The following is a 14,678-nucleotide window of genomic DNA, read 5'->3' on the forward strand; positions in this document are numbered from 1 at the left end:
TGGGAAAAACAAAGACAGTAAAAGGACATTGGGGGTAGCAATAGAACTGACGATTCAAAACTGCCTTCTAAACAACTAACAATACCCGGAGGTCTCAGGGCAGTTCACAGAAAAGATCACACTATATAAAATCAAAATAAAAACAATAACCCAAAAAAGAGCCACATTTTTAAATGTCAATCAGGTCAGCCAAAGGCCTGGTTAAAAAGGTATTGTTTTTGCCTGGTGCCTAAAGGTGTATAATGAAGGCACCAGGCGAACTTCCCTGGGGAGAGCATTCCACAGATAGAATTAAAAGGATTTGTGGAAACTTCAAAAATGATAAAAACAGATGTTCATATAAGAATCAGACAGTGTCTCAAATGTTAACAAACGAGCCAGGCAATCCTATTTACACTTACTTGGTTTAAGCCTCGATGTGGTCAGTGCAGCTGACTTAAGATGAGCATATTGCCAAGCAGCAATACGCTTACCTGGAAGTAAGTCCTAGTGAACTCATTGGACTTACTTTCAAGTAGGCATTGTATAGGATTGCACTCTTAAAAGGGTGTAACAGTTTTGTGGACTAGCGTTTTTCAGATGCCACAAGATGGTTCATTGCTTTTGCTGCCACAGGCTAACATGTCCATCGCTACAGAAATTAAAACAGATGTCTGCAGATTTAAAACTGGTGTTGCTGTCTATATCTGCTGGATATAACTGTGTATATATCTTGCTTCATAAAGAGCAGGCCCCGTTTTTACTTGGTCAGTTTGTATGGAAATAGTGGAAAGGAAGAAATCCAGTGACTAGTACGACGGCCTAGGACCCTCGTACCTATGGGACCGCCTCTCCTGGTATGCCCCACGGAGAGCCTCAAGGTCCATAAATAGCAACACCCTAGTGGTCCCAGGCCCTAAGGAAGTTAGATTGGCTTCAACCAGAGCCAGGGCCTTTTCAACTCTGGCCCCGGCCTGGTGGAACGCTCTGCCTCATGACACCAGGGCCCTGCAGGATCTGATTTCTTTCCGCAGGGCCTTTGGCTTGGAGCCAATTTGATGATGAGGCTACATTTTAATATTTTAATGTTTCAATATTTTAATGTTGTTTTTAAGTTGTATTCATTCAACTTGTTTTTATTATTGCTTGTTAGCCGCCCTGAGCCCGGCCTTGGCTGGGGAGGGCAGGGTACAAATAAAAATTATTATTATTATAATGTGAGACTCCCTATTCCTCATGAATGTGTTTTTGGTAGCAATTACGTGAGATCGTTGTCATCAAAACACCAGCCTATATTTCTCCCCCTTTCCCCCTATGGAGCTCTAGCAATTCTACATGAAGCAGTGACTATAGACTGGCATTACTTTGTCTTATTTTACTTATATTTTACTTATATTACTTTGTCTGCCTGACTTTTAGTGACATTAGGCTGCTTGCTTCTAATTGGAATTCCTTGTTGAAGAACTCCTGTTATGTTATTATCTGCAGGGCTGGCGGCCGCACTGACGGACACCGAGGTTCAAAGAACAGCTTGACCTGTTGGATTTTGACCTGTCATATAGCTATTACTGTATATATTTATTAATTTTATTTTTATTAAAATTCTATTTTATTAAATTTCTGTTAAAAGAAAAAATGGCAATCCTCATACACACATATAATCTACCTCACCATGAAATGTTGCAGTGCAAACCCATATGTGGACTGTTTAATTGTGATGAGTTTATTCCTTTCACAGGTCATAATCTTGAGTGGTGATGGGAACACAAATAGTCCCTATATATTCCTCATGAACAAAAATTTGGATCTCTTGTAGTCCCTCGCAAGACTGGGGGCATATTGCAACAATGCAAGCTTGTAAACACTAATTTATATTGGTGCTCAAAATAATTATAGACATCTCAGTGACTGCTATCGTGTAGGTTCGAAACCTTAATGAAAAATATGAAGGCACAATTAAGTCCACAAACCCATGCATGTTTACTTGGGATTACATACAACTGAATTCACTTATACAGTACTTACTTCCAAGTAAATATGCCTCAGCAAATGAGCTCTAACAGAAGTATATGTGAGAAGGGCTCCACCCAGAGGAAAACAAAACAGAATGCAGTGGTGATAAACCAGAGCAAATACTGTACAGGTGAAAACAGGATAATTTTTGTGCTTTTATAAGGAGTGCATACCATATTTTAACCTTCATTTAATGAAAACTACAGTATTTAGAGTGGCTGGTTTAGAAGACGTGGCTGTGAGTTTGTTCCTAACTGTTCCTTGCTTTGTAGCACCTCAAATTTATTTAACTGGGCTAAGTAAAAATGGATTTGGTAAAATATGCTGTCTGGCTAAAATACAGCTGATAGCTTTTACTCAAGAGCTTTCATTAAATCAACTCTATTTGGTATTGAATGATAAAGCAAAATATCCTTGACTTCTTGAAGTCTGGGCTAAGTTTCCAAGTACTTAGATTCAAAATTGTTTTGATAGGAGTAAGTTGAATATACAATGGCCAAAAGATACTTTTAGAACAGAACTCAAGCATGCTACTATGACCTTCAAAAATGAGAGTACAGTAATTGCAACATACTTTGTTTCATGAAGTGAAAGCGTCCAGGTTTGAATAAATATGCCGATCTCACCTCAATTTCCTTTAAGAAGATGGTGCCATTCATTTAACTATTGATATCAAGTGCCTCATTTGTTGCTGTTTTAAACATAATTTTTTTATTGAAATGTTTGTGTATATGTGTAAATGTACTGCTCAAAGACATCTAGAGAGTTGTGAGAAAAGGAAATACTGATACAGTTGTACCTCGGGTTAAGTACTTAATTCGTTCCGGAGGTGCGTACTTAACCTGAAACTGTTCTTAACCTGAAGCACCACTTTAGCTAATGGGGCCTCCTATTTCTGCCGCACCGCCGGAGCATGATTTCTGTTCTCATCCTGAAGCAAAGTTCTTAACCTGAAGCACTTTCTGGGTTAGCGGAGTCTGTAACCTGAAGCGTATGTAACCTGAAGCGTATGTAACCCAAGGTACCACTGTAATACTGTTAAAATCCCTGTTCTTGAGTACAGGTGCTGCCACAGTGCTGATGTTCATTAATTATCCAGTGCAGTAGTCTTAAATACTTAAATTAAAAGGGGCATAGTTCAGTGGCAGAGCATCTGCCTTGCAAGCAGAATGTCCCAGGTTTCAATCACTGGCGGCATCAGGTAGGGAGAGATTCCTGCCTGAAATCCTGGAGAGCTGCTGCCAGTCAGTGTAGGCAATACTGAGCTAGATAGACCAATGGTCTGACTTTTATAAGGCAGCTTCTTATGTTGTTCCTAATGGCTGCATTACTGATTGGATGGTGTTGTAGATCATTAAATGGCAAACACAGCACAAATGAAATTGTACCAATTTAGATCAAACATGACACACATAGTCATACCTCTGGTTACAGCCGCTTCAGGTTGCGTTTTTTCGGGTTACGGACCGCCAAAACCTGGAAGTACTGGAACGGGTTACTTCTGGGTTTCGGCAGTCACGCATGTGCAGAAGTGCTAAATCGCACTTTGCGCATGCACAGAGGCACAGAATCGCAACCTGCACGTGCGCAGACGTGGGTTGCGAACGCTGCGGGTTGCGAACGTGCATCCTGCACGGATCATGTTCGCAACACGAGCGTCCACCGTATACTAAAACATTTTTGAAAATTCCTTTTTGTTTTAAATGTTAAGGCTGCCTCAGAATGAACATGGTGTTCCATAAACATTACTGTAGATAGATCCATGATTATTACTACAGGTAAAGGTAAAAAGTAAAGAACCCCTGGACGGTTAAGTCCAGTCAAAGGTGACTATGGGGTTGCGGCGCTCATCTCGCTTTCAGGCCAAGGGAGCCGGCGCTTGTCCACAGACAGCAGTTCAAATCCCCGTGACAGAGTTGAGTCCCCGTTGCTCTGTCCCAGCTCCTGCCAACCTAGCAGTTTGAAAGCACACCACTGCAAGTAGATAAATAGGTACCGCTGTGGTGGGAAGGTAAATGGCGTTTCCATGCGCTCTGGCTTCTGTCACTGTGTCCTGTTGCGCCAGAAGCAGTTGTCATACTGGCCACATGACCTGGAAAGCTGTCTGTGGACAGACACCGGCTCCCTCGGCCTGAAAGCTGAGATGAGCACCACAACCCCATAGTCCCCTTTGACTGGACTTAACCATCCAGGAGTCCTTTACCTTTACACCCAGAATCACCTACACTAACATGGGAAATCATAACATTTCTTCTCCTTCCTGTCTCGAAACTCATGCTTGGAGGAATGATTTCAAATGTAACATTTGACTGTGTAACCTGAGTACCATATAAATCCACTGGATATTAGTAGATTTCAGTAGGGCAGGACCACACCTGGGGCAAATGACAGGCAACCTGGAATGTCACATGCATCCAAAAAGGGCGACATTGAGCGCATGATTACCGAATATTCTGAGTTTTACTAGCCTCAGCAGAACATGCATTCTTTCTGTCCAATATAAAGATTTGGCAGGGGGCGGGGAATGTTACACTATTAAAACAAAGACCAAAAGACTTGTCCTTGGGTCTTCTGAATAATAATAAAAAAACTCTTTAAAATGTAAAAATCTTATGCCTCACTCATCCTCCCAAAAGGGAGCTCAGCTGGGCTTGCAACGTAAGAAAATACGGGGAGGTGGGGAAAAAAAAGAAAGAAATTCAAGTGTTTTTAAATGGTGAAATTGCTCTGGAGAGGTTTCATATGGAGCCATACACCTAGTGCCGCCTTGTCTCCTTTACAAAGCGAAAGGGAACAGACACTTCGGTATCGGGCGTGTTTTGTTTTGGCTTTTGGGCAACTCTGAACAGGCGCAGGAACCCCGCGAGGAATTCTGAATATGCTCAGAGAACCGTCGGCCGCTCAAACTCGCCACATTTCCCTACCCGACAGCCGCCAGCCCCCGGGCCCTCAAAAATAAGCAGCCGTCTCTTTTCCCCCAGCTGCCCAAAGGCCTCGAGGGCTGCCGGAGAGAGACCTTTGAGACATCTTGGGCTTCCCCTCAGGCGGGCCGCCTCTCCCCGCGGCGAAATCCCGCCCAGAAAAAGGCGACCCGTTTGGGACTCGACGCTTCAAGACGGCCGGGCGAAACGAAAGGAGAAGCGGAGGAGCGAGGAGGAGGGCGGCCGGCCTCGCGGATACGACGAGAGAAACCGGGGCGTGATTTCGCCTGGGTCTGTTTGTGAGTTAAGAGAAAGAGAGGCGCGGAGGAGAAGGGCCGCAAGGTGCTTGCGAGGGAAGAAGACCCGTTTCCAGACCCGGCGGCGGCGGCGGCGAGGAGTCGAGGAAGGAGGATGGGGGCCGCCCGGCTGCTCCGGGCCGCCCTTTGGGGCCTGCTCCTCCCGCTGGTAAGGGGTTTGCCTGGGCCCGGAAGCGGGCCTCCGAAGCACCGGGCGCCCGTCGCGCTACTCCGGCGTGCCCCGGGGTGGCGGTCGGGGCGGCTTCCTGAGGGAAACATGGGGAAGCTTTCCTAGCGAGGGGCGTTTCTGAGGCGCAAGGGGCTCCATCCCGTGTGTGTGTTTGTGATACCGGGTTCTTCGAAAATGCTTTGCCACGTAAACAGAATCACAGCCCGGGACTAACGAAACTATGGCTGTGGGTAGATGTGAGGGGTGGGAAGAAAAAAGAAACCTCCATGGCTATTGGTAGGTCGGGGTGAGGAGCAAACCGGTACCGTGGCCATTGCCGGCGCTCCCGGCTTGCCTCCCTCCTCCAGGGGCACCGGATTAGGAACTGAATGTGGAATTAGAACCAGTAGGTTCTCAACCTTTTTTTTGGCCATGCCTCACCTCAGCACCTCTAAAATCCTGATAGCTCCCCCTCCCGTGACATATTCTTATAATTCAAAAAGCCAGCTCCTATTCGCGTGGAGGACGCCTAGAAGGCCATTCACTGTTGATAACTCATTCTTGAATTGCCCCCCTTAAAAATCAAATTGTCCCCCTGCGGGGCGTGTGCCCCATGTTGGGAACCACGGAGATCTGATGTGAGATGGTGTGGATTTTTTTTTTTTACCTGGCTGCTCCTATGAATTCACAACATGCCTCCAGTTCTAGTAGGTAGGGCTTGGTTATGTCAAAGATTCCAGGAGGTAATGATGGGTCTCTGTGTAGACGTTTGTTGTAGGTATGTACAGTCGTACCTCGGGTTACAGATACTTTGGGTTGTGCGTTTTGGGGTTGCGCACCGCGCCGAACCTGGAAGTACTGGAACAGGTTACTTCCGGGTTTTGTGCTCGTGCATGCGCAGAAGCGCTAAATCACACTTTGCGCATGCACAGAAGCGCTGAATGGCAACCCGCGCATGCGCATATGCGACGCTGCAGGTTGCGAATGCTGCGGGTTGCGAACATGCCTCCCACACGGATCACGTTCTCAACCCGAGCGTCCACTGTATATGTGTGTGTATGTACACACACCCTGGCATGATCTCATTCAGCGACTGTCGGGATAACTGCAAGTCCAGGATGCAGGTCAAATTTTATCCTTGGCCCCCCCCCCCCAATGTTCCCAAGTACAGCACTCCTCCTCCCCTTAGAAAAGTGCTTAAAGCAGTCTCACCCCCCCCCCCCTTTCATTTTTGTGAGGGAAAGTCAAAGGGTGCAATTCACACCATTAGGTTTGGAAGCTAAACTTGCTCCCTGCCTTTGGTAACTGCAGGCATTGAGAATTATGTCTGAGACTTTATCTGCATCACCCCAACCAAGGTTGTGCTATTAATGTGATGCAATGGCTCTTAGATTGTTACCAGGCCTAGATTTGTATTTGCAATCACTAATGCGGTTTTAAATAAATGATTTTTTTGTTAGTTAGTTAGATTTCTGCAGCACCCTTCAACTGAGGATTGCATTGCGGTTTACAGTGTAAAAACACAAAAAACACATAAGGTAACAACAATAACACCACACACACTTTAACATTGTTTACTAAGCCAAAGACCAGAGGAATAAGAATGTATTCACCTGGCCTCTAAAGATACGTAATGAACGTGCCAGGCAAGCCAACGCAGAAAAGACCCGTTCTCATGTTGCTACCAGCCAGATTTCTTGTGCAGCACAGGAAGAAGGACCTCAGTTGATGATTGTAGGGTCCACGTTGGTTCATATGGGAGAAGTGGTCCTTGATGTCTTGTGTCCTGAGTCATTTAAGGCTTTCTAGGTCAAAAGTAGCACTTTTGATTTGGGCCCAGAAATTGGAAGCCAGTGTAGTTGGGCCAGGATTGGTGTTCTATGCTCAAACCATCTTGTCCTGGAGAGCAACCTGGCCACTGAAGTTTCAGAACCATCTTCAGAGGCAGCCCCACATATAACAAGTTACAGAAATCTAACCAGACATTACTAGAGTACAGACGACAGAAGTTAGGTTATCCCTCTCCGGATAGTGCAGCTTGGGCTACGAGCCAAAGCTGATGGAAGGCACTCCATGCCACTGAGGTCACCTGATCCTCAAGGGATCCTGAAATAACCCCAAGCTATGGACTTGCTCCTGCAGAGGAAGTGCAAACCAATCAAGAGCAAGCCACATCCCATTCAAATGGTCTAGGGAGCCCCCTACTAACAGTGCCTCTGTCTTATCTGGATTGAGCTTCAGTTTGTTGGCTCTCATCCAGTCCAGGCAAGAAAACAGTCCAGCACATCCCATGCTACACCTAAGATGTAAAGGAGAAGTAAAACATCAGGAAGAACTTTCTGTTAGTAAGAGTTGTTTGACAGTGGAACAGCCTTCCATGGATTCTCCTTCCATGGAGGTTTTTGAGAAGAGGTTGGATGGCCATCTGTCATGTACGTTCTAGTTGAAATTCCTGCATTGCGGATGGGTTGGACTAGATTAGCCTTGGGGTCCCTTCAAACTCTAAAATTCTAAGAATCTTTTATCCTAAGTAGCACTGTGTGTCATCAGCATACTGCTGACAATGCATTCCAAAACTCAGATGATTCCACTCATTGCTGAATTGCTCATTGAAAAATACCGTATTTTTCACCCTATAGGACGCACTTTTCCCCCTCCAAAAATGAAGGGGAAATGTGTGTGCGTCCTATGAGGCGAATGCAGGCTTTTGCTGAAGCCTGGAGAGCGAGAGGGGTCGGTGCGCACCGAGCCCTCTCGCTCTCCAGGCTTCAGGAGAGCCCCAGCGCCAGCCCCACAAGGTCGGGGGACAGCGGGGAGGCGGAACGCCGCCATCCCGCTGTCTCCCGATGTGGTTTGGAGGCTGACGGCGGGGAGACGCGTGCTTCTCCCCGCCTCCAGCCCCTGCAAGCTCCGGGGACAGCGGGGAGGCGCAGCGTGTCTTCCCGCTATCCCCGGACCTGGTCTGAAGGCTGGCGGCAGGGAGAAGAGCGCTTCTCCCCACTGCCGGCCCCACAAGCGCCTGGGGGGGAAATATTTTTTTTTTCTTTATTTCCCCCCCAAAAAAACCTGGTGCGTCCTATGGGGCGAAAAATACGGTAGATATTTTGGGTAACATGTTTTAACAACTCAGATTTTGAGTATGGTATAATAGTTAAAGGAGGCATGCTGGGACCAGCATAGTATAATGGTTTGAGAGCTGGACTAGGAACGTGGCGACTATCTCTTAGCCTAGCCTAGTTCCCAGGTTGTCCTGAGGATGAAAGCAAGATGAGCACCGCAACCCCATAGTCGCCTTTGACTGGACTTAACCGTCCAGGGGTCCTTTACCTTTTTACTAGTGGTCTGACTATATAAGGAAAGTTCCTCTATTCCTGTGTTGTATCTAAACCACTGAGCCTTTGGGGCTTGCCAATCAGAAGGTTGGTGGTTCGAATCCCTGCGACGCAGTGAACTCCCATTGCTCTATCCCAGCACCTGCCAACCTAGCAGTTCGAAAGCATGCCAGTGCCAGCAGATAAATAGGTACTGCTGCGGCAGGAAGGTAAATGGTGTTTCCGTGCGCTCTGGTTTCCGTCAGTGTTCCGCCTCTTTCCATATGAACCTGCCTGGACCCTGAGATCATCTGAGGCCCTTCTTCATGTGCTGCCTCTTCGAGAGGTTCAGCGGCTGGCAACATGAGAACAGGCCTTTTCTGCAGTGGCTCCCTGTTTGTGGAATGCCCTCCTCAGAAATGTTCGCCTGGTGCCTTCATTATACACCTTTAGACACCATGCAAAAAAGTTCCTTTTTAACCAGGCCTTTGGTTGACCTGATTGACATCCTATACCCTTTTAAAATATGGCTCTTTTTGGAGTTCCTGGTTTACGCATAATGGGAAGCTCTGGTTATCCTTGCCTTGCTGGTTGGTTTCCCATCTCACGCTAAGGCAGGAGCATAGGTGCATGAGGATCATGCTTAATAATCCAGGATTTTATGGTCCCAACAAGGAACTACTGCAATACACTACTATATGTTGGGCTGCCTTTGAAAATGGTTCAGAAATTGCAACTGGCCAGTTGTTGACTGGGGCAGGACAATCTGAACACGTAACAATGATTATGGAACAAATGCGCTGGGCTACCAGTTGGATTAAGAACACTGCAAACCCGGAAGTAGGTGTTATGGTTTGTGAACTTTGCCTTGGAAGCAGAACATGTTCCTCTTCCTGTTGAGTGTGTTCCCTTTGTAAATTGAGTCCCCCACTGCTTGGTTTAAGATTGGACTTCCAGAACGGATTAAGTTCGTAAACCAAGGTACCACTGTATCAGTAAATATGTGTTAGGCGTATGCAAATTTCATAGTGCAAATTTCATAGTTTTTAATATGTTGTACATCAAGCACATGCCAGTGTTAGAGTCCCTTTCCCTCATGTTCTTAACATATTAATCTTTCAGTTTTGGGGGGGAAATCTGAGCTGTATGAAAATGGTCTGAAAGGCCCTGCTGCGTTCCTAGTATTGGGATCCTAGTATTATGCTTTTATAAGAAATGATTTGGCATTGCATAATCTAAAACCCTTTCAAAATGATGCTAGTCAGCATTTTCATTCGTATTTTAAAGTGGTTAATGGAAAAAATATTTTTCAATTATAGGTCAGCGCCGGTCAAGGAATCTTGCATGCAATTCAGATCGATAATCCTCTGTTAACAAAGGACTACTGCATATATTATAACTCTGAGTGGACCTCCCTTCCTAGTGCCTTAAAAAACGTTGTAAGTAATTATACTGTTGTATTTCCTAAGAATCAAGTGACTTTTCCCTGGGAAAATATGTCACAATCATTCACATCCTAATGGCACAATCTTTCCATCTAGACTATGCTATGTATGGTATGGGTGTGCCAGAAAAGGCCCTTGAAGTAAGGCTAAATCTATGTGTGCAACAAAATGTAGTGAGAACGAAGTGGTTTTGAGGCCTGAAAAAGTAGAATGGTTTCAGATAATAGTTGCAAATATTCCCCGGCAAAAGAAACTTGCTGCACACAGATGACTAGTCTGGATGATGGACTAGAGTTCTACATGCAAGGAGTGTTAACGTGGGGAAAACACGTAGAAACAGTATCCCATGCCAGCAGTCTGAGTGGTACAGTAAATACAATATTAAACTAAACCACTAAGGTGTCTGGAAGTACGGTTTCTTTGCTAATGACTTTTTAGCTTCATATTTATCATGATCTTTATTCCATCTGTAAATAATAAGGCTGTTAGATTAACTGCTTCAGCTATATGACAGAATTCTCTTGCACTTCCAATCTTTTCCTTTTGCATCTTAGACATATACAAGACTGGAGATCTTGACCCCCAAATTGCTTTGCAGTCCCTCGGATGCCACTCATGAAACTGTCAAGGACAAAGCAATCGTTGTGTCGAGAGGAAACTGCACTTTTGTAGAAAAGGCAGAGATCGCTCAGAAACTCGGTGCTAAAATGCTGCTCATCGCCAGTGACACTGGCATAGTAAGTTCTAATAGACATGGCTGCTTTTGCATGAAAAATGTTTTGCTTAAATTGTGGTGGTTGCTTAAATTGTGGTGGTTTTGTCGCATTATTGTGGGTTTCATTAAGGTGGCGGTATTTTCCTCCTTTTAGAATCTGAGATGGCCATCTCACAGTAATCTAGAACCGATTTGATTTGGCTCCTGAGGGCCCTACCAAATCTTAATCTAGGGTTAGGATTGAAGGGGCAAGGCTTCGGTCAGTTGCAAAGCAGTTCTATATTTTGGTGGCCATCATCATAAATACCCTTTCCTTCTTGCTGATATTGATGGTGAGAACTGAAGAGGGAAAATATTATATGGGTGATGGCGACAGATAAAAAGCTGGTGTACAAAATGACACTCATAAAAAGCACTCCTGGGCACTGCCAGGCACTTGTACCTCTCCAGACAGCAACGAGTCCAGGACTGACCCCAAGCTGCACACCTGATTTTTCAGGTGAGTGCCATCCTGGACTGGTTGAATACAGGGCCGTAGCTAGGGGGTGGCGAGGTGGGCCCCCACCAGGGACACAGGTGATGGTAGGGTGCAAAATCGGCTTTAAAATATGTCCATAAATTTAGATATTGAATATTGCCTCATAAGAAATGGTTTTAAATAGAGAGTGAATTGAATGGGGTGGGGTGGGGGGGTTAGAGGAGAGGCAGAAAGATGAGCTAATTTGTCTGTGGCTAGGGGGCACAATCTGGGCTGTTCTGCCAGGGGCGCAAGATCACCTAGCTACAGCTCTGGTTGCATACCATGATCCAGATCTGCCATATTAATCTGCAGAAATATGTAGTATGGGCCTAGGGATAAGACAGAATGTTTTGATAGACTTTTAAGTAGCGATTCGTTCAGTAAAGCAGATGCATTATGAGTGTCCTTTTTCTAGGATACTCCTTATGGTAACAAGACTGCAAACATCACCATCCCAATTGCACTTGTAAGCAGTGAAGATATAATCAATTTGAAAGAGGTAAGTACTTTTCTGGATTGCTTCGTAAAATGGGAGTTGAAACGGGTTTGGAAATGAGAGATTTTGATTTCACTTCTGGGCCTCTGTGGTGATCACACAGGGTCCCTGGACGTTTGACGGTCTATTGACCCTGTGCCACCACTGTGATTGCTTTCTTCGCTGCCACCAACCCGTTTCTCATGGGTACACATGGAGTCCAGACAGTTGTTAACATGAACAAATAACCAAGTTTATTTTTATAAGCATGAAAAAGCTTATGGTTTCAGTTAATTTTTCTTGGCAGTTTCTTAATCTTAGTTTCTTTACTGACCCAATATTCCTAACAACTTCAAACTGATTATCCCAACTAACTATCTGACTCCACCTAACAATTCCTCTCACTCTCTCACAACACAACTCTACCAACCCACAGACTCCCTCTTCCTTCTCCAACTCCCAACTCTCAACTGACTTTCACACAACTCCCCCTCTAACCCTAACTCCTCCTATCAGTTTCCACTGGCCAATCACATCACACTCATTTTAACCCTTTCCTTATGACCCACCTAGGAGGCAAACGCCACATACTCTTTCTTACCTCTTCTCCCCTCTTTCAGTACTTGGTCAGGTGAAATCCAATCACTTTTTGCAGCATCTTGTTGTATCTGCTTTGCTCATTTTTCAGTTTCTGATTACTAGAATGGAAATTTCATAGATACTTTGAAGTCTCTGAAAATACTTTGCTATGTTGTCTTGACTTGTTTTTTATCTGCTCTGATATGTTCCTAAAAAGGATGAGAGATGCTGCATGAAACATGTTTCCCCAAAACGAAGCACCTTAATCAAGGGCTGTATTCAACTCATTTCTATGCAGAGTTAAATCAGAGGTCATGACTCACTCATTTCTTTCAATGAGTCTATGACTTAGTTGGATACAATGACAATATTTGTGCATTATTTTCTTCTCTGACAGTTACTTGACCAATTTCCTCTTTTTTGTTTGTCTTTGTCAGCATTAATTTTTACCACTGTGTGTTCATTTTTCATTAGAACACTTGCAATCAGAATGAAGGAGCATGATGTACTTGGTTTATTAAATGGCCATGGCAGATTATGCTTGCAGCTAAAATCCTCTTTTTTGCATCTTATTTTATTCATTTTGTGTTGCTGCTTTTCATACAGTGGTGATGAAGGTGGGAGGCAGTTTCTTAGAAGAATACAGTGGCTTGGTTTGCACATTGCACTAAGTGACACATGGCTTAGCACAGACCCCTGGAAAGGAGATTGTGGCTACACCTTCCCAGTCATTTTGCTGTTGTGCTGCACTGAGCTACATTTATGCTAAACTAAGCCATGCTAAACTAAGCATGGCTTAGTTTTTCAAACAATAATGATAAAGCATGGTAAGCCATGTTTAGCATGTTGTCCGAACCCTGGTTCATCAGTTAGTTCTCTTCCCACTAACCACAAACTGCAACCAAGCTTTCTCCTATGATTTATGTCTCATGATTTTGTCGTCTGTGTGTGAAGGAAAAAACTTAAACACGTTGCAGAGTTCCCAAAAAATAGACCAGAGGCAATTTCATCCAGCAGAGCTTTACTGCTACTGAAGGCAAATGAGCGTAATGGTCACAAATCCAATACATTCAGGATTGGCACGGTCCATAAGAAATCCAGTTGCAACAGACATATTTTAAACTTAACAACAACTTATAAGACTAAACCTTAACACTATGGCAGACAGAACAGAACACCACATCAGAACTAAGACATAGAAAAAGAAAGTGAGTTCAGGCTCCTTCTGGCCTTACCATTATAGTCAGCATAACCTTGACAGAAAGGATAACAGAACCAGTTTAAACCAACTGTACTCAGCTTCCCAGAAGGAATAACCCAAACGTCAGAAGCCTCCTGCTTTCACATAGACAAGCTTCAAGAACCCTCTTAAATTAAGCAGAACAGGAAAGATCTGTACACATCAGATCAATACTTTCTGTACTAAGAAATGCAAACTGACAGATTTGTCCAGGAGAGCTGAACCATGAACCTGGGTTCAGACGACACACTAAACCAAAGCGTGGCTTAGCTCAATGCAGCACAGCAGCAAAATGATTGGGGATGAGTGCTAGGTACGCCCTCCAAAAGGTCTGGTGTGGCCTGCTGAGGCTGTCACAGACTCCATTGGGCCCTCCTGCTGCTATGATGGGGAGGGCTCAATGGAGCCCACCTAGCTGCGGAATATTGAGGGGGGCCGGCCCTCACATTAAAATTTTTGTGGATGCCCACGGCCACCCAGAGATGGTCTGGTGATGCACGCTTGCATGCCAGTGTTAAGCCATGGTTTGGCTTAGCCTGACATGCAAACCAGGCCAATGGGTGAAGATTGAGCTGTGAATAGTTTTGTTGCTGCAGTCTTCTACATTCACATCATGAATGAGAATTGCTTCTTGGTGGCCAGTGTTTTTGTACATTGGAAAAGGGTTTATTCTCTTTCCTGAAATTTTTTTTTTCATGTTCTCCCTGCTTCTCCACTATGTCCTTTCTACAACCTTGTGGGGTAGGTTAGGCTAGCAGGGCTCAAAGTCATCCAGTGATCTTCATGGGGTTTTGAACCTGCATCTCCTCATTCAAAACTAGAACCACCCTAGCTCTTTCCTTGTTCTGGCTGTTTGATGTGCTACAAATGACTTAAATATACATGTGTAAGCAAGTGGTTTGGTAAAGGAAAGTGGACTTCCTTGTAAGGCTATGTTTCGGAATATCCCAGAATCATGGTCAGGTATTGAAATGTAAAGCATCTCCTTTCAACAGACATCTCTAATCGATGCTTT

The 14,678-nt window shown here is 44.7% G+C and overlaps 1 protein-coding gene across 6 annotated transcripts in view; it reads left to right on the forward strand.

The window, feature by feature from the left end:
- The first annotated feature begins 4,526 nt into the window (after positions 1-4,526).
- Positions 4,527-14,678, forward strand: part of SPPL2A (signal peptide peptidase like 2A) — a 40,258-nt gene continuing 30,106 nt past the window's right edge. For 4 of the 6 annotated variants that reach the window (XR_014504574.1, XR_014504575.1, XM_083412089.1 and 1 more), the window contains exons 1-4: positions 4,724-5,378; positions 10,009-10,128; positions 10,689-10,871; positions 11,785-11,868. Coding sequence is in view for 4 of the 6 variants with exons in the window: in XM_083412089.1 (XP_083268215.1) it covers positions 5,325-5,378; positions 10,009-10,128; positions 10,689-10,871; positions 11,785-11,868 (441 nt within the window). In the remaining 2 variants the exon portion in view is untranslated. Of the gene's footprint in view, positions 4,651-4,723; positions 5,379-10,008; positions 10,129-10,688; positions 10,872-11,784; positions 11,869-14,678 lie in introns of those variants that run through there. The other 2 variants (XM_083412088.1, XM_083412091.1) reach the window with 1 other exon arrangement.

This window comes from Podarcis tiliguerta, assembly GCF_965153285.1.
Source record: "Podarcis tiliguerta genome assembly, chromosome: 14".
Classification (NCBI taxonomy): Eukaryota; Metazoa; Chordata; class Lepidosauria; order Squamata; family Lacertidae; genus Podarcis; species Podarcis tiliguerta.